The sequence below is a fragment of the Uranotaenia lowii genome, chromosome 2 (genome assembly GCF_029784155.1).
Source record: "Uranotaenia lowii strain MFRU-FL chromosome 2, ASM2978415v1, whole genome shotgun sequence".
NCBI classification, from domain to species: Eukaryota; Metazoa; Arthropoda; class Insecta; order Diptera; family Culicidae; genus Uranotaenia; species Uranotaenia lowii.
The window spans coordinates 13,889,435-13,915,834 of record NC_073692.1 but is presented as its reverse complement, the minus strand read 5'-3'; the positions used below and the strand labels follow the sequence as shown (position 1 = coordinate 13,915,834).

The 26,400-nt window shown below is 34.7% G+C and overlaps 1 protein-coding gene across 1 annotated transcript; it reads right to left on the bottom strand.

Annotated features, from left to right (window-relative positions):
• Positions 1–443: 443 nt before the first annotated feature.
• LOC129745358 (klarsicht protein-like) lies at positions 444–24,559 on the bottom strand. The gene is made up of 7 exons (XM_055738383.1): positions 24,437–24,559; positions 13,748–14,546; positions 13,402–13,571; positions 3,136–3,455; positions 2,852–3,071; positions 2,406–2,788; positions 444–2,346 (listed from the first exon to the last, which is right to left on the bottom strand). Exons 2-7 carry the CDS (start codon positions 14,037–14,039, stop codon positions 1,953–1,955), a joined length of 1,779 nt encoding a protein of 592 aa, XP_055594358.1. The 5' UTR covers positions 14,040–14,546; positions 24,437–24,559; the 3' UTR covers positions 444–1,952.
• Between the last annotated feature and the right edge of the window lie 1,841 nt (positions 24,560–26,400).

The window sequence follows — 26,400 nt, the reverse complement described above, 5'->3', positions numbered from 1 at the left end:
TTAACAGGGGTTGATTTGCGTGGGTTCCACCTTTTACTGTCAGCTTTGGAAAAAAGAATAAGTACTTCATTCACGCGCATTGGAGTTCTCCGAAAATAGACATCTCAGAGAATACTAAAGTCAAAATTAAGGGATGTATTTAAAATTGAAAGATGAGAACTTAAAAATTAAACGGAAAACTAGAATATTACTTGATTCGAACTGTTTTTTTTTTAATTTGAAATCATATATGCTCATATCACATATGCTAGATGTAAAAGTGAAAAATTCAAATTGAAAAGGTAAAATAGTCAATATGAAAATTGTCAACAAACAAAAAAAATGAAAATTTCGATGGTTCAGATTAGGTTTTAGAAATCAATTGACAATTTTTTTCGATAAAAAAAAGTTCTTTTTCGTTCCACTAAAGGCTTTCGGATTACGAACGGGGCTCGATTTCCGGTTAAAAAATAAACATTTATTCGCCAATTCCAATACTCTCATCTCCCACTTTAGTTTTTTTATCTTCAATATTATTGCTCGTTAGTTTTTGTTTTGTTTTAATTTCGATTTTGTTTTTCCATTTAAGAACAAACTTAGAATAGATTGGATATATGTATGTATAGATAGAGAAATAAATGTAAAGGTTTTTGTTTTAAACACAAAATAGCACGATTTCGTGGGGTCTGCGAAAATCTCTAAGAGTTTTTCAGTTTCCCCTTGGGGAGAAAAAACGATAGATTTCTACAATAGTAAGAAGAAATTAATTTATCTACACACTACACTTAAAACCGAGTGGGAGTGTAGCTGATAAGTTGCTGATAAATTAGTTCGAAAATATACACAAATGCCGAAAATGTGCATAATAAGGATGCTATTCGCATATTAGGGGATAATGGGGTAATTTCTTTTTACACTTTTTTTTTTATTTTTTTTCTCTCTTCATTATAATTTAAGGGCAGTTTGTCGGTTACATTTGAGCCAAACTAACTACCTACAAAGCAAATAAGGTTAATTATCCGAAACAAAAAAAAGTTAGATTACAACGAAAGCGATTACGAAACCGAACGACGACACGGGACAACTGAAATGAACGTGTTAAATTTAATCTATCGTTAGTACGACGAGGAACATATACTGCTGCATTTTTGTTTTCTTAAAATGTTTTTTAACGAGTTGCATTTAATATAATTATGTTTAAGTTAATCATGTGTACTGTTGGCTGGAAATCGAAAGGATAAAAATGTATTTAAACAAGGCTATAGAAGAAGGCACTTACGGATTGTTTTCCGCCGTTGTAGCAGATTTGTGCGGTTTTGCTTTTCTTCTTTGACTTCAATAGCTCTCGCTCTCGGTATCAGTTTAAGTAGATATTCATCTTAACGACTAAAATGGTAATATTGATGAATGATGATGATGCATAAGAACTTGCAATAGGTTTTTTCTGTTTATCTTTTCTCTAAAGCACGCAGACGGTATTTTTTTTTTAATTTGTTTGCTTCATGCTTGACTTGCTATTGATTAGAAAATAAAATAAGAAATAACGGTTAGTAACTGTCTGGTTCCGTTTCTATGTAGATATAGCGTAACTTGAAATGGTTTAATATTTTTGAAATATTCAACCGCCTAGGGGGCTAAACGAAAATAAAACCGGGAAATAATAATAATAATAGATATAAACTTCTACTCTGTATAAATAGTTTCTCTTTCTGCTGGGTTAAAAACGGTGAAAGTCCTTAAAGGCTATATCTCTAGTAATGCACAGGTTTTTCTCACATTCTCTCTCTCACTCGTTCACGAACTTTTGCTATATCGCCAGGATATAAAATTATCCACTGTGTAGAAAAACGATCATACAAATTTGTAGTAAACAGCAAAAATATTGCGTACAATTTCCCCTCGAATTTCCCTGGGTGGAAAATCCGAAAGAAAAGTAGAAAAATCATCAACAACTACGAAAATCCTCTGCTCGATTAAACCGGTGGCGGTCCCTTGATATACCGGAGCTGGGGCGTGAAGCTCATCGAGTACGTATTGAGGGCATCGCAGCAGTGCGGCTCGAAGAAACAGGCCGCACACATAACCAGAACCAGGGCCAGCTGGACCGGCAGGGCGATCTTGGTAATCCGCCAGACCCAACGATTTTGCGCCAGTTTCAGCTTCGTCGTCTGGATCAGACCCAGCTGATGTGGTTGAACTCCGGGCTGGACCACGTGGTCTCCATCATGCACCACCAGTGGGCCCTGCTCATCCTCATCGCTGACGGCATCGGTTTGCACTTCCTGATCCAGGCGCGTTTCCTCGGAGTCTGTCTCTTCAACGGCCGATCCGGCCAGCTTCGATGGGCTGTAGGTGCGGTTCTTTTTCCTAAAAAGGAATAAATATGATAAAAACCATTTTACAATCAAAACCATGATCAGACATACCCTTTTCTGTTCTTATTCCTGACATTGGTGTCATTGTTGTTACTGCTGCTTTCCCCCTCGTTCGTCCCCTCAATGTCCAGTCCCGTCACATCCAGTCCTCCGTTCTGGCCCTTTTCACTCATGATGATCTTCCGGCAGGTGTTTTGCAGCGATCGCAGATCATGCTCGGCCATCTCTAGCCGCTTGGTGATCGTCTGCATGGCCTCACTTCCCGGAACAAGAGCCACTTCAAGCTGTTTGACCAGTCGCTTCAACGCACTCAGCCGCTTCTCCCTCTCCGATAGGCTGCCATCAGACATGCCACCACCATCGGAAATGCCACTATCAGACAGAGAACCACTAGACGACAGCTTAAGGTTGATCGGAATGGATACGTTATGCTCCTGAAAACAAAACATCTAATAAGTAAGACATTAATCATCCTACATCAAATGAGGAATAACTACCTGAAAAAGCGGCTCAGCCTTCTCGGACAGAGCTTTGACCACTTCCTTGACGCTGTTGACGATCTCGTCGGTTCGTCCGGCTCCACTTTGGAGGGCTCCTTCGATTCCCTGCAGCTTCCCGCGATCTCGGTTGAGAATGTTCCGAAAGTCACTCAACCCATCCTCCAGCTGCTTCCAGGTGAGCAGAGAGCTAGACAGGTTCTCGATTTTCGTCCGTATTCTAAAAAACCAAAAATTCTCATAAGAACCAGCTTAATTTTAAAAGAATATTCAAAATCCCGTACCTCACTTCCGTCTCATCCCAGGTACTATAGAGGGCGCTGATGCCGTCCTTCAGCTCCCGGTGGATGTGGTTGTCCTCGCGCATCTCCGTCAGGCACTCGTAGCAGGTGCCGCACTTTTGGTCGATGCATTTGGCAAAGTTTTTGTCCCGGTCCAGTTGTTCGAGGCGTTGGTCGATCGATGAGTACCCACCGGCAACACTGCCTTCGGTGTCTTCGAGCAGTTCCTTGCGTTCCAGTTCCTGGACCGAGATCCACTTGTGAACCGCCGCGTTCAGGGTTAGCATCTTGGGCCGCTGATCCTGCAGCACCTTGCGCTCCAGCTGTAGGAGATAAACAACGAAGATGGTAATCATTATTTTTTTCAGTGATTAGAATGCTGATTTCAAGCGGGTATCGGAAAATTTTCTGTGAGTATTCTATCTAAATACGTATGGAATGCTCTAGCGCAGGGCTGAGTAACAAAAGTTAAACAATAAAGCTTGGGTGAACGATTTTGGATTTTTATCGACATGAATAACCCGGCTTCAAAGTTACCGATAAAAATTAGGCTGGAACAAATATCAATTTCTTCTTTTGTCGACCCCCCTTTCGAAATTACCAAAAACCCGAAGGGGAAAATAAATAAAGTTTGAAGTATTTAATGTAAATTTCGAAAAAAAACAAGAATCCAAAAGATTACAAGACGGAAAAAACCAATTTTGGAAGATGGAAGTTATTTCACCTTTTGTATTCTTGATTTTATTGAATTTTTCGATAAAAAATAACTTGTTTTTTAGGTTTTGTGCAATGATATTGTATGCAACCATGTTGCATACAAGCTTTCGTGAATTTTTTTCCAATTTATTTGTTTTTCACATTATCTTTTATTGTCCCCCCCCTTCACGATGTTCCAACTCCGAGTGACAAAAGAATGATTTGAAATTCCGGCCTTGTTAGCTCTTGATAAAAATAACAGATATCTGAAATTCTGTGATTCGACCCAAAAGGTCTGTGACGATTATCTGTGATTCTTTTTTTTTCAAAAAGTTGATAGAGAATTTATATCAAACATCGATAATAAGTAATTTCTATTATAATTCGCATTCCACTTTACCAAAGTCATAATATAGCTTTAGAAATCCTATCCCAATGATGATATCTAAATAAGATTAAAGGTTATAAAAATCTGGATAAAAAATCTATCGAGAAGGTAGTTTTGAAGAAAGTTGCTTAAAAAATGTAAAATTGAACATTTTTTCTGTGATTTCGATAACCTTGCTCAACATTTCAAGGCAATGATCTAATCCAGAACTTCAATTTGAAAAAAAAATCACAGAAAGTCACGATCACGACATGACGTCCAACGCCAAAAACACGGTGATTCCTTTGAATATATATTTTTCACAGTCTTAGGTTTCACTATAGTAAGCTCCAGAAGATTTTCAAATGGAAGTGCTGACGAATAGTAACATCGGTTTTAACAAGAATGTTGTAAGAGCGAATGTTCTCAAAAAGTACTATTAAAACTTGAGAGAATTGAAGAATGACTAAGATTTATTTTTTTTTGTTTTAACGAGATTTTAACACTCTCGTGTTATTCATCTCCTATCTAAGATTTAGAGATTTACCTTTTCAATATCGGATATTTAAAAAGTCCAATGAATTTCTGCTTTTAAACACGTGAATTCGTTTTATCTTTTTTTGTCTTATCCGTTTTTTTTTCTCCAAATATTTGTAGTTATAAAAATTGACGTGAAGCTCTGTTGATTATAAAAAAAAATGTTTGCGGCTCGCCGACAAGATTTCAAGGGTAAATTGGCCCGGTGTGGTTAAAAAGGTTACTCACTCATGCTCTAGCGTAAGTACAATATCATGATTATGGACAGCACTCAATCTTATTTTTATGTATTTGAACGTTTGTACTCAGATCTAACTACAATAAAAACAAAAACTGGACCACCCTCAAAGAACATAATATGAAAAAAAACATTATAGAAAATAGTTTTTCGTTTCTCAGTCTCATCTCTTTCCCATCAAAGACAAAGAAGGATGAAAAAATCACAAACCGGGGGGGGGGGGGGGGGGGGGGTGGTGGCAAGCGCACGGAATTTCTATACAACAATCTGTGGCAAGCGTGATCTCTCAAAATACCTCACAATAAGCCGAACTTTGCTACATAACAATTTCGTTTACCGGATTTTGTTTTTTTCACTCAAAAAGCGCTCATTTTCACTCGCTAAAAGTGATGTCAATCTTCAACTATTTTCTGAAACCTGTATACTTTTTAAAATACTCGTTATTTCAAGGATTTTATGTTTTACTTTGAATTGAGACTACTCAGACAGGGCGAAATGAAATTGTGGGCAAATCAATCACAGATTTCATGCTTTCAAAAAGTATTTAGAGCAAAACATGAGGAGGAAAAAGTGTCTTTTTGTTGCTAACCATATTCCCATTATGTATAAAATAGAAAAAATTTCGCCGATAAAGCATCTATCAAACTGACAAATTCCAAGTCTGTTCTAAGATCTTTACTTTTCAATCAAAAGATTCAGCTTTTATTCAAAACTGCTGGCGTTGCCGAAATTCACTCAAGAAACCATTCAATTTTGTACAAAGCTGAACAATTTGTTCTGAGCTTGCCGCGGAATTCTCTTTTGCTCTAGCACAACCGCCCCCGCCCCCTTCCTCCCTTCCTCCCCCTGATTTTTCATATGAACACTCTCTCGGCTTAAAAATATCAAGCGAGATCTGGGTTGCCAAGATGCCTGATTTTCTATGATTTGCCTGGTTTTTCGAGGTCCATCCTGATAACCTGATAAGCCTCAATTTTTATCAGATTTTCCATCAAAAATTCACAAACCGCAAAAAACCGCTATACCACAAACCGCCCCCCCCCCCAATCACCATACGTTTTATTTGAATGATCCCTCTGACACTTTTGGAAGTTTGAAGGCTTGTAACTTATTTTCACCCAAATATACAAATATATAAAAAAAAAATTCTGGGACCCTCAATGAATTCATAAAACGCTTCCTGAAAGCCCTGACTTAAAAAGTCGCTTACAGTATCTAGAATGTTTATTTACACTTTTCGGTTTACATCGCTATATCTCGATTGTTTGTCATCCGTACAAATTGTAACGTAACTCAAATATGATACCTTGACAATATTCAGCTTCAATCAAAGGATTTTATAATATTCAAGGTCAAAGGAAATAGCTACCAATTGCACAAAAAAAACAATCTGTGCATGATGTTAAAAGCTTTATGTTGAACATGTGAATGTATTTTTTTAAAGGTTATAGCCACAAAAAAGTTAAAAAAAAATTTAAAAACGTACTTTTCAATCGATCAATCGTCGAAGTCACTACAGAAAAATGTTGGATTATGGATTTTAAAACCTTGATTTCATTTTTAAATTTCGAATATTATATCTGATCTAGCTTTTAAAATGAAGTCCAGTACGGAAATCTAGATGTTTTGTAAAATATGAACCCTGAACGAGTTGGCGATATTTTACCTCACATCTCTGAAACAACACAACAATCCCAAAAAACATTTTTATAGCTTAAAAACGCTTTAAGCCGCCGACCGTGGCCTAGAGGATAACGTTCATGTCATCTAAGCCAGCAGTCATGAGATCGAATCTCGGTCACGGCATACATATTACACTTTCTGCGTGTTGGTGGTTTTAGCATTTGTAAGATGCTAGCCATCATATCCTCTAAAATGGTTAAGAGAGTTAAGTACAAAAGAATCTCTTCGAGGAAACATCAAGTTTCATTAAGATCCTGTGTGTTTTTGTGTTCGTTTTTTTATATTCTTATGCTGTTTTGATATGCACTCCATATGCATTATACTAAGTGCGTATGAAAGTTGAAAAAACAACATTTACTTACCAAAGTGGAAGCAATATACCCACATAGGGTAAGTGAGCCCTATTTTGGCATGGTCCTTTTCTTGGCATGCCAAAATTTCTTTTCATGTTTTTTTAGGTCCAAATTGAGCAAAAAATTTTGAATATATTTTCATTGCGAAGAGAATAATTTGTTTCAAATCTGTGCATATCGAATTTTTTGATTGTTTGTACTTTATTGAAGTAGTTAATTTTCTTCGATCTGCATCCGAGGCAATTATGTTGGAAATCACCGTATGAAAATCAGATGAACTCACCTTTCTAGTGCAACTGTGAAATTCCCATGCGATTTCAAAGGCGGACATTCATTTGAAAAATTTGCAATAAATACTCATGCCTACAGTTAAACACGCCAAACAATCTAAAAATACTAGGAAGACAAAAGAATGAATATTTATTTAGGTATTGAATACAAATTTAAAACTAATTTTGTTCCTTTTCTTGGCATGCAACTTCAATCGAAATACACCACCAGTGTTGGAAGCTGGAAAAAATACATGTTCATTAAAGAGGTATTTTTGGGCTAATGTTTTCCCTAAAAATTCGTTTAAAACTACGCACAAATGTTTTCATACTAATTGGGTTGTATGATAAGACCGTTTCTATCAATTTAAGCTTCGAAATAAATTGGAGAACATAAGTGATTCGACTAACTTAAAGTCATATCCGAGCATTGAAAATGCAAAAATCGCTATTTGGGAACCATGAATCGAGGGTATGTTGGTATGCGTGCGAACATCATTTGCATTGCAGTCTGCCGAGCAAATACCACGTGGTCTCCTACAGAACACAGTGGTTCGAAATAAAAAAAAAATCAAGTCAAATTAAGCAACTCACAAGACTTAAGATGTTTTTCTTACCTAAAAACTGTTAGATCAATGGCAATTTATGAGTTTAGTATATAAAATACATAATTCATTGAGTTTTGGAATCGTTTTCTATTGCTTGGGAACCATATATATTCTCAGATTTAATTTTTTGGATTTTTGTTCTGATTTTTTTCTTGGAAACAGAAGTTGGAAGTTCAGGAAAATATTGTTTTCTTTCCAATTATTCCTTATAACATTAGATGTGAGTCGAATTAAAAAAAATGTTTTAGCAAGGTTTACATTCTAACATCTTTTTGGCGTGTCAAACCACTGCGCAACGCCCCGGGCATTCGAGATGGCTCTTGCTAGAAGCTCATAATCTCAGCTAACGAATTCAAAAGGGCAAAATTTTAAAATACCATTCAAGGAATTTTTCAATTTCTTACTTTATGAAGCCAAATTCCACAATATGAAGATAGTTGTTTCGTAGTGAAAATAACCCTATGTGTTGCAATCGCAAGTCTCTTAGAGTATTTTACTATCAACTTATGACAATGGTTTATAAATGACAACACATCATGATGCACAGAACGATAGAAACTTCGTAAATGAATCTGTCGTTAGGCTTAGCATTCCTGAATTTGTCCAGTTAGCATTCAAGTCAGGAAATTAAAAAAAAACTGAGAAGATCCAAGAAATTTTTCCAATATTTGGAAAAATCTAATCGATGAGAATAGTTCAAAATAAGTTCAATTCAACGTTCAATTCAACCACTTTCACAACAACCACGTTCAAGTCATTTTTTTTTTGTAATAATAAGTTTATTTGACACGGCTCAAACCTTTCCGTATTACTTCCTTTCAAGTCGTATTTGATTTTTATATTGATGAAATTGTCTCAAAAACTTCGCAAAAATGATGAACTGTGAAATCTCTTTAAAAAATTTCGAGGAATGTGAATCAATCGGGGCCAGAAACGGATATTTTACTTCAATATTCTGGCAGCTGGACCACACCAACTTTTTTAAAAACTCTACGTTGAAAACCTGGACTAGTCTTGATAAGCCCATGCCATCTGAAATACTTTTCCTAGATTGATTAGCTTTATTCAGATTTTATCAGTCCTTCATAAATAACTTACTATATACATATTGGAGAAATTTTTGAAGTGTTCAGTTTAAAAAGTTTTCTTACATAATATGTTAGTTAAGATTTCATCAAAGGGATTTAATGTTCATAAAAAAGAGAAAGTTCAAACCACTCGCGGAAATAATTCGTTTCTGAATCGGATTCATTCATAAACCAATGATTCTTGTTCATATACAAATATTCTGAAACAACTTGAGGTGTTTATAATCATCACTTTGTTTATTTGAGTAAAAAGTTTAAAGTTTCAAAAATTTAAAAAAAAAATTTGTAGAAACTCGGGACTTCCGACTTTTTGAAATGAAAGCTTGTTTTGTGCTTCCCTTCCAACCAAATTTCATCAATGTTTTCAAAAGCCTTTTTGTTGTATGAGTTAAGCCCGGTGTTCCATCGTCGCATAGAACTTTACGCTCAGCTGACGTCATTCTGTCAGTGGCCTCATATTCAGAATAGCCAACGATTCTGTTAACTGTCAATTGAGCATTGTTGGTAAAGATCTATTGCACATTGCTGGTGGCCAAGAATCGGATCATCGAAACGGCAAACAATTGGTACGGCGGCCAAGTAATTGGAGCACCGCAGTGAGTACTTTGCATGCATTTTGCTCACAATAATGAAAGTTCTATACAGAAAACATATTTTTGTTGAATTCTAAGCATGTTAGCAAGTAAATTCTTCAAAGGATGTTCTATGGTGCACTCAACAGGAAGGTTGGAATGTTGAAAAAAAGGGTACACCATGCCTTAGGTGCCAAGGTCGGGTACATGTACCCTACATAAATTTCATTTCTTTCTAAAGTGACGATACATCAATTGCGCGTTATCCGACACTTTATTCGTACCTATTTTGCTCTCATAGCCAACGACAATATTTTCCAGTTCTCTCATTGTTAAATATAACTCAATTCCCATCTGATTTTAAGCCATCTGGATGCACTGCTGGTTGCAGAGAGAACATGGCGATGATTTTCTCACTTGAAGCTCGAGCGGGAGCAAAATGATTTCAAAGTTTACAAACATGGCGGACTTTCTATCATATCCGATTTTAACTGACTTAAGACGACATTTTACACGACCTTTTCACTTACATTTGGAATTGCGATTTGCAACGCCATTGTAAACGACTCAAGTTATCATTTCTGATACGATTTCATGTTTGCTTGGATGATAATCTCAACAGTCCGAATTTAACGGAAATTCAACCTTTTTGACGATGAGCAAAGATTTTCCATGAGCGTTCATAATCTTTGGATAAGTTTTTGGAACTAGTGTGCTTGAAAACGCAGAGCGATTCTTTATTCTTCTCACTTCTATTTTTTTAATTATGGTAATTGATGGATGAATCTTTCGTACAGTTCAATTGGTATTCCTTAATTTTTGGTTTATTTTTATAATCACCTATTTTGGATCCATGACGAGGACGTTATTCATTATAAACTTTGTAAAAAAACGACTATACATATTATTATATTATATTTGTTTAATAAAAAGCCAATCAGTCTATCTAATCCGAACATGAAGTTTTTATTCAACCGACGTTTCGGTGCTTGTTGTCACCATCTTCAGGGAAACTGGGATTTAAATATAAATTTGTAAGAATTTGATGTTATAATTAATAGTGTCCCACCGAAGAAAATTTAAATTTTAAATTTTCTTTAATCATAGTACTTAAAATTCTAGAAAACTAGGAAAAAAAATTGGTTTGAAAATGTAGAATACAACAGGTAAGAGGGCCCCCTGTAATAATATCTGAGATATTATCACTCTTCTATAAGTTAAGGGCGCCACCTAGAGTAAGCATTACAGAATTATTCCCGCAATTTTTTGGCTGAACAAATTTTTACAATACCTGGCATTCTCGAATTTTTTAACATCAAATCCGAACATTCGATAATAAATTGAAAAAATATCTATAAGAAAGTGACTTAAGCTCCCAAAAATTTTCATTTTTTTATCGAAACACGTCAGCGGCAAATCTCTTTTGAAACTTAAAAAAAAAACAATTTGAATATATCAAGCACAGAAAAATTGAGCCTTATTAAGACCTTAATTTGCTTTATTTCTCCACTACGCTTTGAAAACCCGGGATGCCCGAATAAATCCAGGGAGTCTGGAATACATACCCTACAATAAATAATACCTCACTTTCTCTTATTTATTGAATAAAAAAATATTCCAGGACTGTGCAGCGAATGAAGCATCATTTCATGATAAGTATTTTGTACTCATTTAAAACAAATGTAACGACTTTTACGGGGTTTCGTTTTTTCTAAGATTTGACAAAAATCTATAAAATACAGAAACTATCAGTAATTGATAGAAAATTTGCAGTAAATTGGAAAGTGAAGAAGATGAAGAAAAACATTTAAAATCCTTTTAATTTTTTTTTGAACTTTGTTGGGAATAAAATTGATAAAACCAGGAAATCTAGATTGCTCACTTTACAAGCGAAAGTATAAGTTCGAATAATGCAAAATAAATGTTAGTTGTTCAATCATTATTGAAATTTGCGTTGATTTGTATACTGCACACCCATTTCAATTTCAAAAAATGTAACTGTAGTGGGATCAATCGACAAAACTTCTTCCAATTTGAATCTAAGATTTTAAATCCTAATGGCAATTTTTCAACTAGTTAAGCCTAAATTTCATACTTCTGATTTGGATGTAACTTTTTTTTAATTTTCCTTTATTAAACGATACAACCTGAATTCAGTTTATCATTCTCTAAATGACCATTCTAAAATTATTATTATCAAAAAAACGCCCTCATATTTCAACGGTGAATTTCATTGAACGATTCACTAAACATGAATATTTCTATACTTTCAATCCATTTTACTCCAAATTTATGATACTGTATCTTGAAAATTTAATATCCATTCTGAATTATTGTTTTCGAATGTAACTTTTGTCAGATTTAAAAGAACTTTTGACAACAGCTTTTATTTTTTTTTTTTTATATCATTTTTTTAGATGTGTAGGTAAAGAGTAAAACAAGGACCTTGGAAACGAAACCAAAGCGTCATTTCTTCAACCATATATTCGGGTCAAGTTGCATTCGATACAAATTTCTTTAAAAAAAAACTCCAACAAGAACCACCAGACCTTATCACACATGGCTATCACTTACTAAACCTCGTTTTATTACCACTAACAACTAAAAAATATCAGATCATGTTAAGTGGCTCGACAACTCGACGATGGTGGATGTTGACTGAACCATAAAAAAGTGATCATTTACCACAGATAGTTTGCTGACGAAACCAAACACCTCCAAAATCAACATTCTGATGCAAAAAAGTGCGTTGGTGGATGACCGAAAGAAACAAAATAGCAACAAAAAAAAACAAATCAGAAGGTTTCTCTTCTGCCACTCTAGAGTTTGTTTCCAAAACTGGTGAGAGTTACCAATTTTTTTTCCAGGGATGATCAGTTACAAGACTGGATAAAGTTTTTTTTCAATTGATTGATGATCATTGGTAATATAAAATGTAAATACACGCCATTTTGAGGTTTTTGAAATAAATCAACCGTTGTCAAATAAGTAGATAAAGTTGGGTTGAAAAAGTGTTGAAATATCCGTGTTTACCTTCACATTTGAACAACTTGATTAAGACATCAACAAAAAAACACAATCATACAGGTGGTGTTCAAGCATGGCGTCATCATCATACTTTAGATAGCCTGTGTGTTCTGATCGTCGTTGTCATCGCATCAAAGTAAGCGGTGTCTTATTTATTTACGCAATGTTGTAACGAGCAAGTAGGTAGGGTACCATTAATTTCCGAGTCATATGAAAACAAACAGACCACATAGACAATTGCGCGGCTTGCTGGGATGGGAAAGGGATTTCCTACATTGTCGATTCCATGCTTACTTTAATCGAGACTCATTCGGAACAATCGCGGCTTGCCGCGTTCCGAACTGTTTGGAATGTTTGGAATGCCATTTCATATTCAATAATTTCCCAACCTCTCGACTAAGCATCAAATCTCTACCGTTCTACTTGATGAATTGACGTCGGAAAAGTACTACAGCAGAGAAAATGGTTTTAACGTTGATCACTAAATCACCCGGCTTAAATTGGTTTTGAGATCGTTCTAAAACCGGCTAGTCCAAATTTAGTCTTTCCCAATAAAAAAAAAATGACGTGCTACTTTAAAGTGCAATTTAAAAAAAAACAGAAAAAAATACTTGCACCAACAATCGGCGCATAATCAGTGGTGCCAAAAACAGACAAATATTTTAAGCCAGACTGCTGCTCGCCTATCGGGGTGGTGTGCTTGGTGTTGATCTTCCTGACCTTCGCCTTTGTTCTGAGGCGCTCTGTGTTTATTTTGCTTTCTCGCGCTTTAGCCTAATTTATTCGACTTTTACCGAGCTTCTAGTGCGATTAAAAAAAAGTAGCACCTACCTTCAACTGATCGATGGCCAGCTGGATGTGTTCCTCGGAGGTGAAATCGAACGCCTTGCTGCCGAGCTCCTCCAGTCCATCCTTCAGCGTTTGGATGTCGGCCTGGAAGCGTGTCGTAATTTGTCGCCGCTCACTCCAGCTCAGCAACCGTTCCCAGCAGAGGATCGTATCTAAAATTAAAAACAAATCACAATGTAAACAAAGCTGACCTCGACTCGAAACTCTAACGACATTAAATGTATGTTTTGTGTAGGTATTCTATTAAAATCGATCGCGCTTCCACATGTCATAACAACAATATCGCTCATGATTAGATGCGTGATCGAGATTAGTTTCCGTTGTGTACCACCACTAGTTTTCGGATTTTCCGTCTGCACCCCGGCATGACTCTTCTGGATCACCCTCTGGGTTCGCTGGGTGATGCTGATGGATTTACTGTGCCGCGTTTCGACCGATTTGTAGGTTTCGATCCGCCGAATTCGACCTCCATCCCCAACAACACTACTGATCGTCGTCGATTGGGGATTTGTGGTGGAACTCATCTCGGTAACCTCCACAACTTTCGACCGGGATTGCTCATGATCGATGACGATCGGTTGTTCGTTTGCTGGCGGACGTGAGTTCTCCGAAAGACGCATCCGGCTACTACTAAAATTGTAAACACTCGCGACGACTGAATACTAACAACTGATCGAGTACGTCATTCCGATGCGATTGCCCGGGCGCTACTAGCGCTTCCTATCAGTTTCACGTTTTCCACCCCTCGCTGGCAAAATTCGTTTCGACACCGATCGAGTGTCAGTCGAGGGATTGTTTTCAGTTGTGACTCCAAGCAATTACTCAAAGCAATCGGCACGGTCGCCAATGAATGATACAAGAGGCAGTAACTATGGAAACGGAGAGGGCACGTGGATGCTGATACGCAACCAACCAACAGGTGCCGATGCGTATCGTCGTCCGTTGGCGCGCCGCGTTATCTTAGTTTAGCGTACTGTTCGTTAACATTGAATTTTAAAGTCTCACGCTCTCACTTTCATTCTCTTCGGTGCTCTCTCGGTTTCGTTTTTTTGTGCCGTGTTGGTTTGTGCCTCCCCATACACAGTCTGTCTGCTTGTCGGTCAAGTTCAGTTCGTACTTTAAAATGTCTGATGTGATAGTTGAGATTTAAATAAAAACAAATTATATTTTCTTTTAAAAACGAATTTTAGAATTCAGAAGACAATTGCTCACATCTTCATAATGGAAGACCCTTGAGTTATATATTTGTAACCGATGACTTTTGTTTAAACGAGCATATTTCAACCCGATCGATGAATGCAGTATTTTATTTTCGATTTGAGTATGTATCAATTTCCCAATAGGGTTGTAATCACTGATTTTTCACTCTGCAAAAATCATCTATATATTTTTTTAGGATTTTCAATTTATGTTTCATATATGTTTATGTTTATGTTTCAACAAATATTTACAAATTCATCAATAAATTTTCAAATTTTTTTTCCACAGAACAAAATTTAGTGCCGAAAATCGCAACCTGGCTATAACAATGTTCTGGTATAAGAATGAATCTGAAAAGAGAACACATTTCGTAAATACCCAGCCAGGTAGGTATATCTACGTCGACAACAATCATCGTATATGACGTTAGAAAAAAAAGCTTATACCTACCAAAAGTGGAGGCTATATACGTATAATTTTGTGCCATTTTCTGATTTACAACTTTGACAACATCATATACGATCGCAATACGATGTTTGATTTAGGGGAAAGGTTTCCTAAATGGGCCTATCGGGTTAAATGACCCTACGGCTGATTGATGAAATGGCTGACTAGACAGCTTATCTAACCAATGCATTTTGAGTGTGATACGCTTAGAACATAAGGCAAGAAAGAATTTTATGAATTTACAAACTCAAAAAAATTTAAAAAATCATACAAGGTTTTCATACATTTTGATGTAATATTTCGACTTTTAAAAATTATACGTAAAGAAGTTTAAAACAAAAACTAGGATGGTTTTTGTATCTTACTCAAATGAACTTAAGAAATTAAACATATTTCAGCTTTTGTGGACGTTTAATAATGATAACAAGTGGAATAATAAAGTGTTTTTGTATGCCCCCATCATGTTTGTAAAATGCCTCCATTCTAAAATAACAGGTTAAATAGAATAAATAAATGGTTTTTATCACTGAACCTTCAAATCTTAGCTCTGAAGTACATCTTAACCTTCCAAAGCCGTTCGCTAAATATCCGTTTCGGGGAAATTTGAGTTGTTGTTTGATTTCGTTCTCCTGGCTGTAAATGTTAATCGATTTTAATGATATTATACTCATTGTGTGGGTAATTTATTCTCCTAACTCAACATCTTAAAATAAAGTCGATATGTATACTTAGGTTATCAGAAACTGGTTCAGAAAGTAAAAAGTCCGGAAAATCAATTTTATTTTAAAAATACCCATAACTTCTGACAGCTTCTCTGTATTTAAGTGATTCAATGATGTTTGAAATCGTCAAGAATCCATCTATCCGATAATGTATAGATATGTAGGGGTACAATGAAAGTTTTGACGGCTAGCTCAGATCTTCCGGTAGAAAAAAATCCTGCTTTAAAAAAACGGCATCCAATTTTGGCTTTGCTTAGCTGTATTTCATTTCCCAATGAATCGATTTTCAAAACTCAAATTTTAATTTCTTGTCGTTGATTTGATCATTATTTTCATAGAACATACTTGGTCTGTCAAAATTTCCAGTTCTTCAGTATACTGGAATGATGATAAAGAGGTTTGAAATGTGCGCTTCGGGTCATATTGACCCGAACAGCTTTGGAGGGTTAAGAAAGAATTGAAGATCTAAAAACAGATTTGATAAAGTTTTTCTCATGGATGAACTGCCTCCATAGTATGGCAACCCTAACTTTTGTTTTATTCCATAAAATTATAATATACAAAGATTTTTATAAAACTTCAGCTTTGTCGTACGGAAATTATTACTTTCTAGCAGTTTCAATGAAATTATACGAAAATATTGCCATAAAAATAGAAATTTTGTTCAAAACATAAATAGGCGCATTTAGCCCGCACGGTTTGAGGTTCGGCATTTCAGACAACAGTTACAATAAAATCGTTTTCTTGGAAACAGAAGAAAATTTGAACATAAAAATTACTCCATTGTATAGAAAACAGATGCCTGCACACGTGTATATAGTTTTTGTACACATATTCGATGTGATATTTGATTAAATCAGTGTTCTTCTTAATAGGCGCATATAGCCCGCTCCTCCCCTACTTTGGTACTTTATGTCGCATTGGCGGCATGTTGTACATTATATTAAACGATTCGATTCATACACAATTATGATGATGGGATGATTGACAGTTCCAACAACACCATTTGCGATGTGTGTTCTAGACTTGTACGACTTGAAGCGATCTGACTAACGATTCGCGATTTAAACTGCCCTTAATTTGTACAGTCTTATACTGTGTTCTGAAATTTGGACATCGATTGAAAACTTACGTAACATTCTAAACAGCAAAAAAAAATGTAACGATAAAAAAATAATAAAAATATAATTCTAGATTCTGAATATTTGATTGATTTAAATTAATTTAAATAAATACAATCCATAAAAAATTTCATTGTTGTTTGTTCGAATAAAAAAAATTCACTTCAGATCAGGGCTCAGAGGGGTATAAGTGTTTTTTTTGTCAAAACTGTACGGATAAAAAACTCTACAGTAGACTAGTTCACTTTTCGGCTTTTTTCGCAGATCACAGCCGGACTTATATGAGTTGTTTCTCATGCATTTTCAAGTATTTCTACCAAATTTGAGATCTATTGAACTAATCTCTGTTCTGCGCAATGAGTTTTTGTGAAAAAAGTCAATTTTTCTTGAAATTTTTTTTTTATGAGAGTTCTAGCAAGTCCCTGTTAATATAAAACGATAATTTTAAGATGCATGGTGGTTGATATTATTAGCATATTTATGGATCTGTTTTAGATAATTATCTAATTATCTAATTATTATTATAATCGTTCAATACAAACCGAAAAAATTTAAAAATCATAAACTACCAACTTGTACAGAAATTTTTTCTAACAAGTTGAAGGTAAAAAATCTGCAGTAAATCAGAAAAAAATATTTTTTACAAAAGCTTTTAAACCTTTAACTTGTACGTAAAATTTCTGTACAAGTTTATACTTTATGATTTTTTAAAAATTTTCGGTTTGTTTTGAACGATAATCTAAAACAGATCCATTATCATGCAAATAATATCAACCACCATACATCTTAAAATTATCGATTTATATTAACCCTTTCCTTCCCACGAGGTTTTTCACGTTTTAAAAATAGAAATATTGATTTACAGCTAAAGTTCTAGAACAAAAGATGCATAATTCAAGCCTACTTTAATGATCCATTTGATAAATTTGGGTTTTGAGGTGGATCATATGTGCTCCATTGGGAAGATAACAACACATAGGGTGCAAATGAAAAACAGGAAATAATCGCAAAAAACATGGAATATCATCACTTCATTGATCACAAACTAAAACGATCCTATTTGATAAAAAAAACTTCTTTTGTATACGCATCCCTCGAATGTCTATTTATTGAAATATTTGAAATTTTCCTTTTTGCCTTGAACAATTGGCCGCCGTGACACTTTGCGCAAGGAAAACAAAACATGCCGTTTTTCGAGAAAATCACGAACTTTCACAAATATTTCGAGACATGTGGTCATTTAAGCAGAGGAAATAACTATCCTGAAGCGAATTTTTTTGTTGACGAGATAATTTTCTTGTATATTGATAAGAAGCTTCACAAGAAGAAAAGTACGTTTTTTTTCAGTGTATCACCAGTGATCCACTTTACTTACTCAAAAATATATATGTTTAAGTTGAAATCTAAGTAAACCATCATTTGATTCTGCTTGCATAAGCAACCTTCTGCACGTCACTAATTTTATTTGAAGGAGATTATAAAAACGTTATTGAACAACAAATGACGACTCGATTTAAATTCGAAAAAAAAATCGACTTTTTCGCAGCTTTTGATCTGCCAAGCAAAACCTAGCGAACCGATTTTCTTCAAATTTAGTGCGATTTTTCTTTATTCATATCTACACATTCGGTGGAAAAATGGTTTTGATCCAAAGCGCCCAGTTCAAATACGAGCTGAGCAAAGTTGTGGATCACCTGTGCTACCATGGGAAGGAAAGGGTTAACAGGGGCTTGCTAGAACTTTTTTTCACAAAAACTCATTGCGCAGAACAGAGATTAGTTCAATAGATCTCAAATTTGGAAGAAATACTTGAAAATGCATGAGAAACAACCCATATGAGTCCGGCTGTGATCTGCGAAAAAGCCGAAAAGTGAACTAGTCTTCTCTACAGGTTGTAATCAAAATAAGTATGATAGGCTAATCCATATCACAGGTTTTTGGTTGAATACATAATTTAGCTAATCAACATAGGAAACTACGAACAAATTAGCGTTTATGTGAAAATGTTTTGGCTATAGAGAATCCCTCAACTAGCTAAAAAAAATTCAACAGCTGGAAGATTTGGCTATTTTATCCTAGTCTACATTATACAATATGATAGTTAGTTCTCAAATATAACTGATGCTTGACTAGACCTCGAATTTGTTTCAGTCAACATTGATTTCAGAGATGAACAAGCAATATTACAGACAGTTTTTGGCAACATTCGATTATGGCACGAGGCTGGGTCATTCGGCCGAAAGTCATAAGACCGAAATGGGTTATCAGACCGAATAGGTTGTTCGGCCGACGGTTATCCAGCCGAAAGCTGTTAGGTCGCAAGGACGCAAGGACGTTAGACCGAATGAACGATAGGCAGAATTGACGATAGGCCGAATGGTCGTCCAGCCGGTTTAGCATCCACTACAAAAACGACCATCCGGCGATATATCCACTCGACCTGATAACCATTCGGCCTAACGACCATTTAGCCTAACATGCAAACAAGCGTTAATATGTCTTATCGGCCTAACGCGCTTTCGGCCTAACGTCCTTTCGGCCTTGAATCCATTCAGCTTTACGACCATTCGTCCTAACATTCATTCGGCCAAATAACCTTCGGCCAAATGTCCTATTCGGCCGAACATCCTTCAGCCTGTTAACCCATTCGGCCTAGCAACCTTCGGCCCAACATCTTTTGGCCTTTGGCCAAATGGTCAGGCACCTTTTGACACATGTGCCAAACTCGAACCGTTTTCAGAAACAACATTATTTTACAGTTTTCGCTATAATAGGACCAATATAATTCAGACAAACACCAAACATATGTTTTAAGGTTCTCTAAACGTGATACAATACAAAAAAAAAACAAATTTTTTTAAACTTATAAAATACTCAAAAATGACAAAAAGATTAAAATTTCATGAAATTAAAAAAACCAGACTAAAAATGACAAAAAATAGCAAAGAAATGATGAGAATGACACTGCTAACTTCGTCAAAAAAAAAAACCAAAAATTACAAACAAAACCAGAAAAGTGCTAAATAAATCAGAAACATGATAAAAAAATGACTAAAAATGATCGGAAATAGACTGAACATTACGTTGATGATGATAATAATAGTTTTTTTTAGTAATAAGTGACAAAAAAGTTGAGAAAAAAACTGTTCGATTTTGGAAACACAAAATGTTCGGGCATGTTGCCAAAATACGAACAGGGTCTGTATTTGGTTTAGGAATTAAAAGAAAATAAAAGAAAAGGTGTTGAGATAATAGTAGTTTCATTTTAAAATTTGTTTTTTTTTTTGTAAAATAATCTTTCTTCGTTTTTGATACTTATGAGCAATGAGCTGCAGCGGGCGCTCAAGAAAACTGCAGATTTCTGTCCCCAAACCAATAATATAGAGTATGTTATTCGAATATTAACATTATTCTATCGTCGGACTTTTAGCGAACCCTTTGTTTTCATTCCCCCAGAAAGCCATGAGACCAACAAATTCGTTTGCAATGTATACGTTTTATTAAAAAAAAATAAATGTATTTTATTTGTAAACGGAAATAACAATGGATGTTACTTGCTCAATTTTATTATTATTCAGGTTCCAAATCTACAATTTTCTACATTCAGAGAAAATTGCAGCTATTGGATTTTAAATATCGCTTTACCCATAACCAATTTCGAGGCATTGCATAATCTGATGGTTAGGGTTGATAGAATTTTCGAGTGAGAACCAAACAACCATTTATGTTCTAGTAGACGCGTAATTTATCTAATATAACTATAGTTTTTTTCTGCGTATGAGATAAGCAGATTTTTGGTAACTTTAGACACATATCTATTTACATACTGTAGGAGACATAGATCTAAATTAAAATTATTTCAAAATTTTCAATATTTTTCAGCTCATTGAAAAATAACCACTCAATGAAAATCTTGTTTTGTTTGTGATCAGAAGGATTTCAAGTAAATACTCGTAGGGGAAAGGTTTCCTAAATGGGCCTATCGGGTTAAATGACCCTACGGCTGTTTGATGAAATGACTGACTAGACAGCTTATCTGACCAATGCATTTTGAGGGTGATACGCTTAGAACATAAGGCAAGAAAGAATTTTATGAATTTACGAACTCAGAAAAATTCAAAAAATCATACAAGGTTTTGATATATTTTGATGTAATATTCCGAAATTCAACATATTTTAGCTTTTGTGGAGGTTTAATAATGTTTGTATAGTGGAATAATAGAGTGTTTTTGTATGCCCCCATCATGTTTGTAAAATGCCTCCATCCTAAAATAACAGATTAAATAGAATAAATAAATGATTTTTATCATTGAACCATCAAATCTAAGCTCTGAATAACATCTTAAGAGAGAATTGAAGTTCTTAAAACAGATTTGATAAAGTTTTTGTCATGGATAAACTGCCTCCATAGTATGGCAACCCTAACTTTTGTTTATTCCATAAAATTATAATATACATAGATTTTTATAAAACTTCAGCTTTGTCGTACGGAAATTATTACTTTTTAGCAGTTTCATTGAAATTATACGGAAATATTGCCCAAAAAACAAAAATTTTGTTCAAAACATGAATATGCGCATTTAGCCCGCACGGTTTGAGGTTCGGCATTTTAGACAACACTTATAATAAAATCATTTTCTTGGAAACAGAAGAAAATTTTAACATAACAATTACTCCAATGTTTAGAAAACAGATGCCGGCACACGTGTATATAGTTTTTGTACACATATTCGATGTGGTATTTGATTAAATCAGTGTTCTGCTTAATAGGTGCATATAGCCCGCTCCTCCCCTATAGGTATGTCAGACGAAAATTTCATCATAAAAAAGAATTTTAATCGGTTTAACTTTTTAATTCAATTTGAACTGAAATAAAATTCAAAGAAGGTTGAATTTAGTATATAAATTAAAAAACTACCAACTATGTACCTAATTTCTGAACTGAAAAACATGACAAAAAGTGTATTGAATGTCACTTTCGATAGATACATATTTTATGTACCGTAATCCGGGGTAAGAATGATTACTTTTTTCAAAATTTTTCGATCGATAATTTTTTCTGTTCTATATTTTCAAAACCAGTACTGGACTCATATGAACGTAAAACATGGTTGTAGAAATTTATTAGACTACTTGAAATTTGATTTAAAAATAGATTTCGTCTTTGTTGAGAATTTGATGCTTGGATACATTGATCAGTCTCTATTTAACGGTTTTAACGAGTTTTTTTTATCATAAAGGATACAAAACACCATCTGAATTTTCGTGTTTTTCAGTTAAGAATTCTTCGCGGTCCAAAAAAAAATAGCGGCCTTTAATGTGTTAACTCCGAACAACAATTAAAATTGAAAGATGGACAATGATGCTGCACAAATTAAGGGGCTAAACTTTTTAACATAACTGATAACATTTCAACTAAAAAAAAACAAAAGAAATTTTGCCTTTATTCAATTTCCTATGCCCTCACACTTTTCCCCTTTTATTTTTTCATTCAAGCTTTACCATCGGATAGGGTTTCTAGCCTTTTGTCCTAGACTGGCATACTCTTGAAAAATGTCCTTATTTTTTAAATATCAAAAATTAACCTGAAACTTCAGCAAAACACATTTACTAAGGAAAATAGTTGAACTCTCACATAAATCAACCTGTTTGCTTCTAAACGCATTTCATCAGGAGGGATGTTTTTTGCGAGTCTTCGGAAAAAATGATATTTCAAGATTTTGAAATAACATTTTTACTTACATTTGAAATTTTCGAAAACAAGCCTAGTTTTTCCCAATTCGAAACTCAACTTATAAGTTTTTGAACGTAAAAAAAGGTTTTGAGATATTTTGACTTTAGACTTAGTTATTGATGATAATTAGGAAAAATTTCATGTTGATTAAAGTTACCCCGGTGATCAATGTTACCCCGTTTAACTGGAGCTCTTATTTTTGTACATTAATTATAGACGCCTCAAGACTTTCGTGTCTTTTAAGGTAGCTCTGGTACATGTTTTTATTTTGATAAATTTTTTAGTATCCGTCATTTTTGAATTTTTTACAATTATTTTGAATTCTTATCTCATTTTGGCATTTAGAGATTTTTCATTTTTTTTTGCAATTTTTGCAAATCTTGTAAATAAAATTAGCATTTCCAAACATTTTGGGTTTCTTTTGGTTATTTCGTTCATTGTGAGATTTCTTGCATTATCGCCATTCTTATTTGGTCTTTTTTGCACTTTTTCATATTAATGTCATCTGTCATTTTTGCCAATATTATAATTTTTGTCATTTTTTGTTCATTTTATCTTTTCTTTTTTTCTCACTCTTTTATCATTCTCGTGAAAACTTGCCTGTCTTACTTTGTCTGATGTCACTTTATCTGTCAAAACATATAATATTTGATTTTTTTTTTCGTTTTTGCTGCCTTTTTTAATTATTTTGTCGTTTTTTAATATTTTTTTTTTTCATTTTCGGCATTTATAAAACTTTTGGAAATTTTGTAATGGTTGTCAGTTCATGAGTTGCTCAAACCATCGCATATTTCATAAAAACATTTCCGATGAATAACACTCTCCTCTTACATCCCAATTTGCTTTCAACCATGTGCCATGGTCCCAAACAAGCTCAAATATTCCAAACGCTAACTCTTTGACTTGATAGCTAATGTAAGCAGCCAGAGAGCTGGTAATTTATTCGGCTTCCGAAAAAACCAGAAGCCCCATCAAAGTGCTTCTAATGAATATGGGCGGATCGATTCCGTCTGTTATGTTGTTTATTAAGCAATTGATAAAATATCGCCAAAAGCTATCGTTATGTATTCCAATCCAATATGGTTAGTTGAATTGGCTACTATTAATTTATTTTTATTTACGACCAAAAATTTTTAAAAGACTAAAGTACTTGAAATCCATTTAACGCATCAATTGAGGGAATCATTAGATCAAAATCAGCTGAAATCTGGTCAAATGGATATTTTTGAACTCTTAATGAATCAGATTAAAGAGTAATAAAACATCAGTTTAAGCATATTTGAAAGACCATACAATTGAAATTAACACATTAAATAATTGAAAGCACATTAAACAATTTTAATTAATAATAACAACATGTTTTTTCGAGGTAAACTAAGTCATTCGTTTTCAAGGTTTCAAGGTTACTACGATCTCACTTTCAGTAGGCCATGCCTTTCTCGAATGCAATTTCCCCCATATCCCCACATACATTATGGCATCAATGAATCATCACTGAAGCCTAGGGGTGGTATGAAACCTATCCAAAGATGAGGTAATACTCCATCATTCACAAAACCCAGCTGCCTTAGTCTAGGCTGAGATGGGATGGCCTAGGCGAGACATTCATGTGATAAAACGATTATTTTTTATCTCTTGAGTACCTAATGCTCTGATTGTTGCTCGACTTTGGCTCAAATAGAAAATTAAAAAAAGTCACTGACACTGACACACGACCGGGGAGGCCAGCTAATCGACATGTGTTTGCTCACACTAATTGGTCAAACAAGTTTTACAATCGTTTGTTGCTTTACTTTCAATTCCGGCACACGGTCGAGTGAGAAAACCTTTAAGAAAAAGGGTAGGTAATCGAATTATTTACAAAGTGCCAACACTCGAATGACGACTTCGACAACACTTTCATCCGATTGAAAATCAGTCAGGAGGGAAACTAAACCCTCTTTTCTTTTGACATCCTAGGTTTTGTTGTGGTCCAGTTCTTCTTTCTGGAAGACGGACGACGCTAATTTGGAACATGCGCAGAACAGGGCTGCAGGCTGATTGCATGCGTCCTTACGGTTCTGTTTTGGCGAATTTATCTTGCGACGTCATCAGTGTTTGATGTGACCGAATTTCGATAACCGACCATATACATTTTGTAGATTTTACCAAAATACTGATCGGTGCAAAATTTCATCGGACTTCATTTAGTGTTGTCTCAAAGCGCTCACAATTTCGTTTTTTTTTTACCATCAAAAATCAAATCAAAGGAAATCTGAAAAATTGAAATTTTAATTTCGATGCTGAATGACTGAAAAAATGCATAAAACGTCGAAATCTGCCATGTTATCTAAAACAGTTTGGCAAAAACTGGCCATTTTTCGGAAAGCCGACAAGTTCCAGAACATCAATTTTTCGCCAAAATTTTATTTCTCGAGATTACACCAGATTTCAAATTGGACACAAATAACAATTGTTGAAGGGTTTTATTATACACTAGTTTACAGCATTTTTGAACTCAGTAAACTGAAGGTCATTTCCAATGTGAAATCGGGCGCTGAATCCGAAAATTAAATTCAAAAAAATCTCAGTAGAACCGTTTTTGAGTTATGCTCCTAATATGAAATTTCGAAAAAATTAAAAAAGTTCTTGTACTTAGATTAAAATATCTAGGACGGCATAACAGTAATTTGAAATCCCTCTTTTGAATATTGAAGGTGAATAAATTTTCTATCGATCATCTAAACACTGTTTTTGCGTTCGACCAACAGTATTGCTGATATTAGTGACTTAATGAGAAAAAAAAATTATAAAAAACGCATTTTTTTAGAGAAAATTTTGTTTCAACGAAAGTTTTAGACTCGATGGTAGCATTTAAAAAATCTGAATTTCTTTGCGCTTAAATGTTAATTTAAAACAAAGATTTTAAGTGGTTATTTATCAAAATCGGTTGAAAATTGAAGAAGTTATGGCTACTTTACCATAACTGAAATTTTTGGAGTTTTTTAATAATTTAACGAACCGCAGTACACTTATCATAGTATAGGAAGAATGAAACCAATGTTCCAAATATCAATCATTTTCACCGAGCTATGCTTGACTACATTCAGAGCCAAAAAATCAAAGCAGTCAAATTTTCCTTCTTCAACCAAATCATACAAACAATCATGCATGACAACGACGCTTCCCTATTTGAAACACTTTTGCGATACATGATGAGGTAAATAAGGACGCAGACTATCAGCAACGAACGTCTCGATGCTGATTTCCTTCCCTTGACGACTTTCAACCTTTAGGATCATAACTGATATGTATCAGTTCTGAGCGATCTATGTAGGCTATCAGATGATTTTTTATTTTTCGCTTTGCCTAGAAGGACAAAATCATGACTAGGTAACCGCAATGAACTGTCCAGCATGTGCTACAGCTTTTTTGAACATGTGGTCCTGGTATTTATTCAGATTTTTCCTTTTGAAACATTAATGATCGTCTATCAATAACGAGCATTATCAACAATGATGCGAGGATAGACGTTCGGGAATGATTGAGGGAGCGACGTTCAAAATGTATCACCAAGTATGTCGATCACCGTCGATTAGCCACGTGACGAATAGCAACGGTAGCCTCCGGTGGGGCATGGTATATCTTCTTGTATCAAGTTAGTGTTGGTTTTCGACATATATTCAATGGGTACTTTTACCACGTGCGTATCACAGCACTCGGAGGAAGCATCATTCTAGCTAGAAACCATTCCTGATTGCTTTTCTTGAGCGATTTT

What these genes read in the sequence shown, in the direction of transcription:
- LOC129745358 (XM_055738383.1), bottom strand. Translation starts at nt 14,039, where the DNA reads ATGCGTCTTTCGGAGAACTCACGTCCGCCAGCAAACGAACAACCGATC. An exon ending in TGGCCATCGATCAGTTGAAG is followed by an intron (nt 3,456 to 13,401) that starts GTAGGTGCTACT and finishes TATCTCCTACAG; the next exon opens with CTGGAGCGCAAGGTGCTGCA. An exon ending in TGGGATGAGACGGAAGTGAG is followed by an intron (nt 3,072 to 3,135) that starts GTACGGGATTTT and finishes TTGGTTTTTTAG; the next exon opens with AATACGGACGAAAATCGAGA.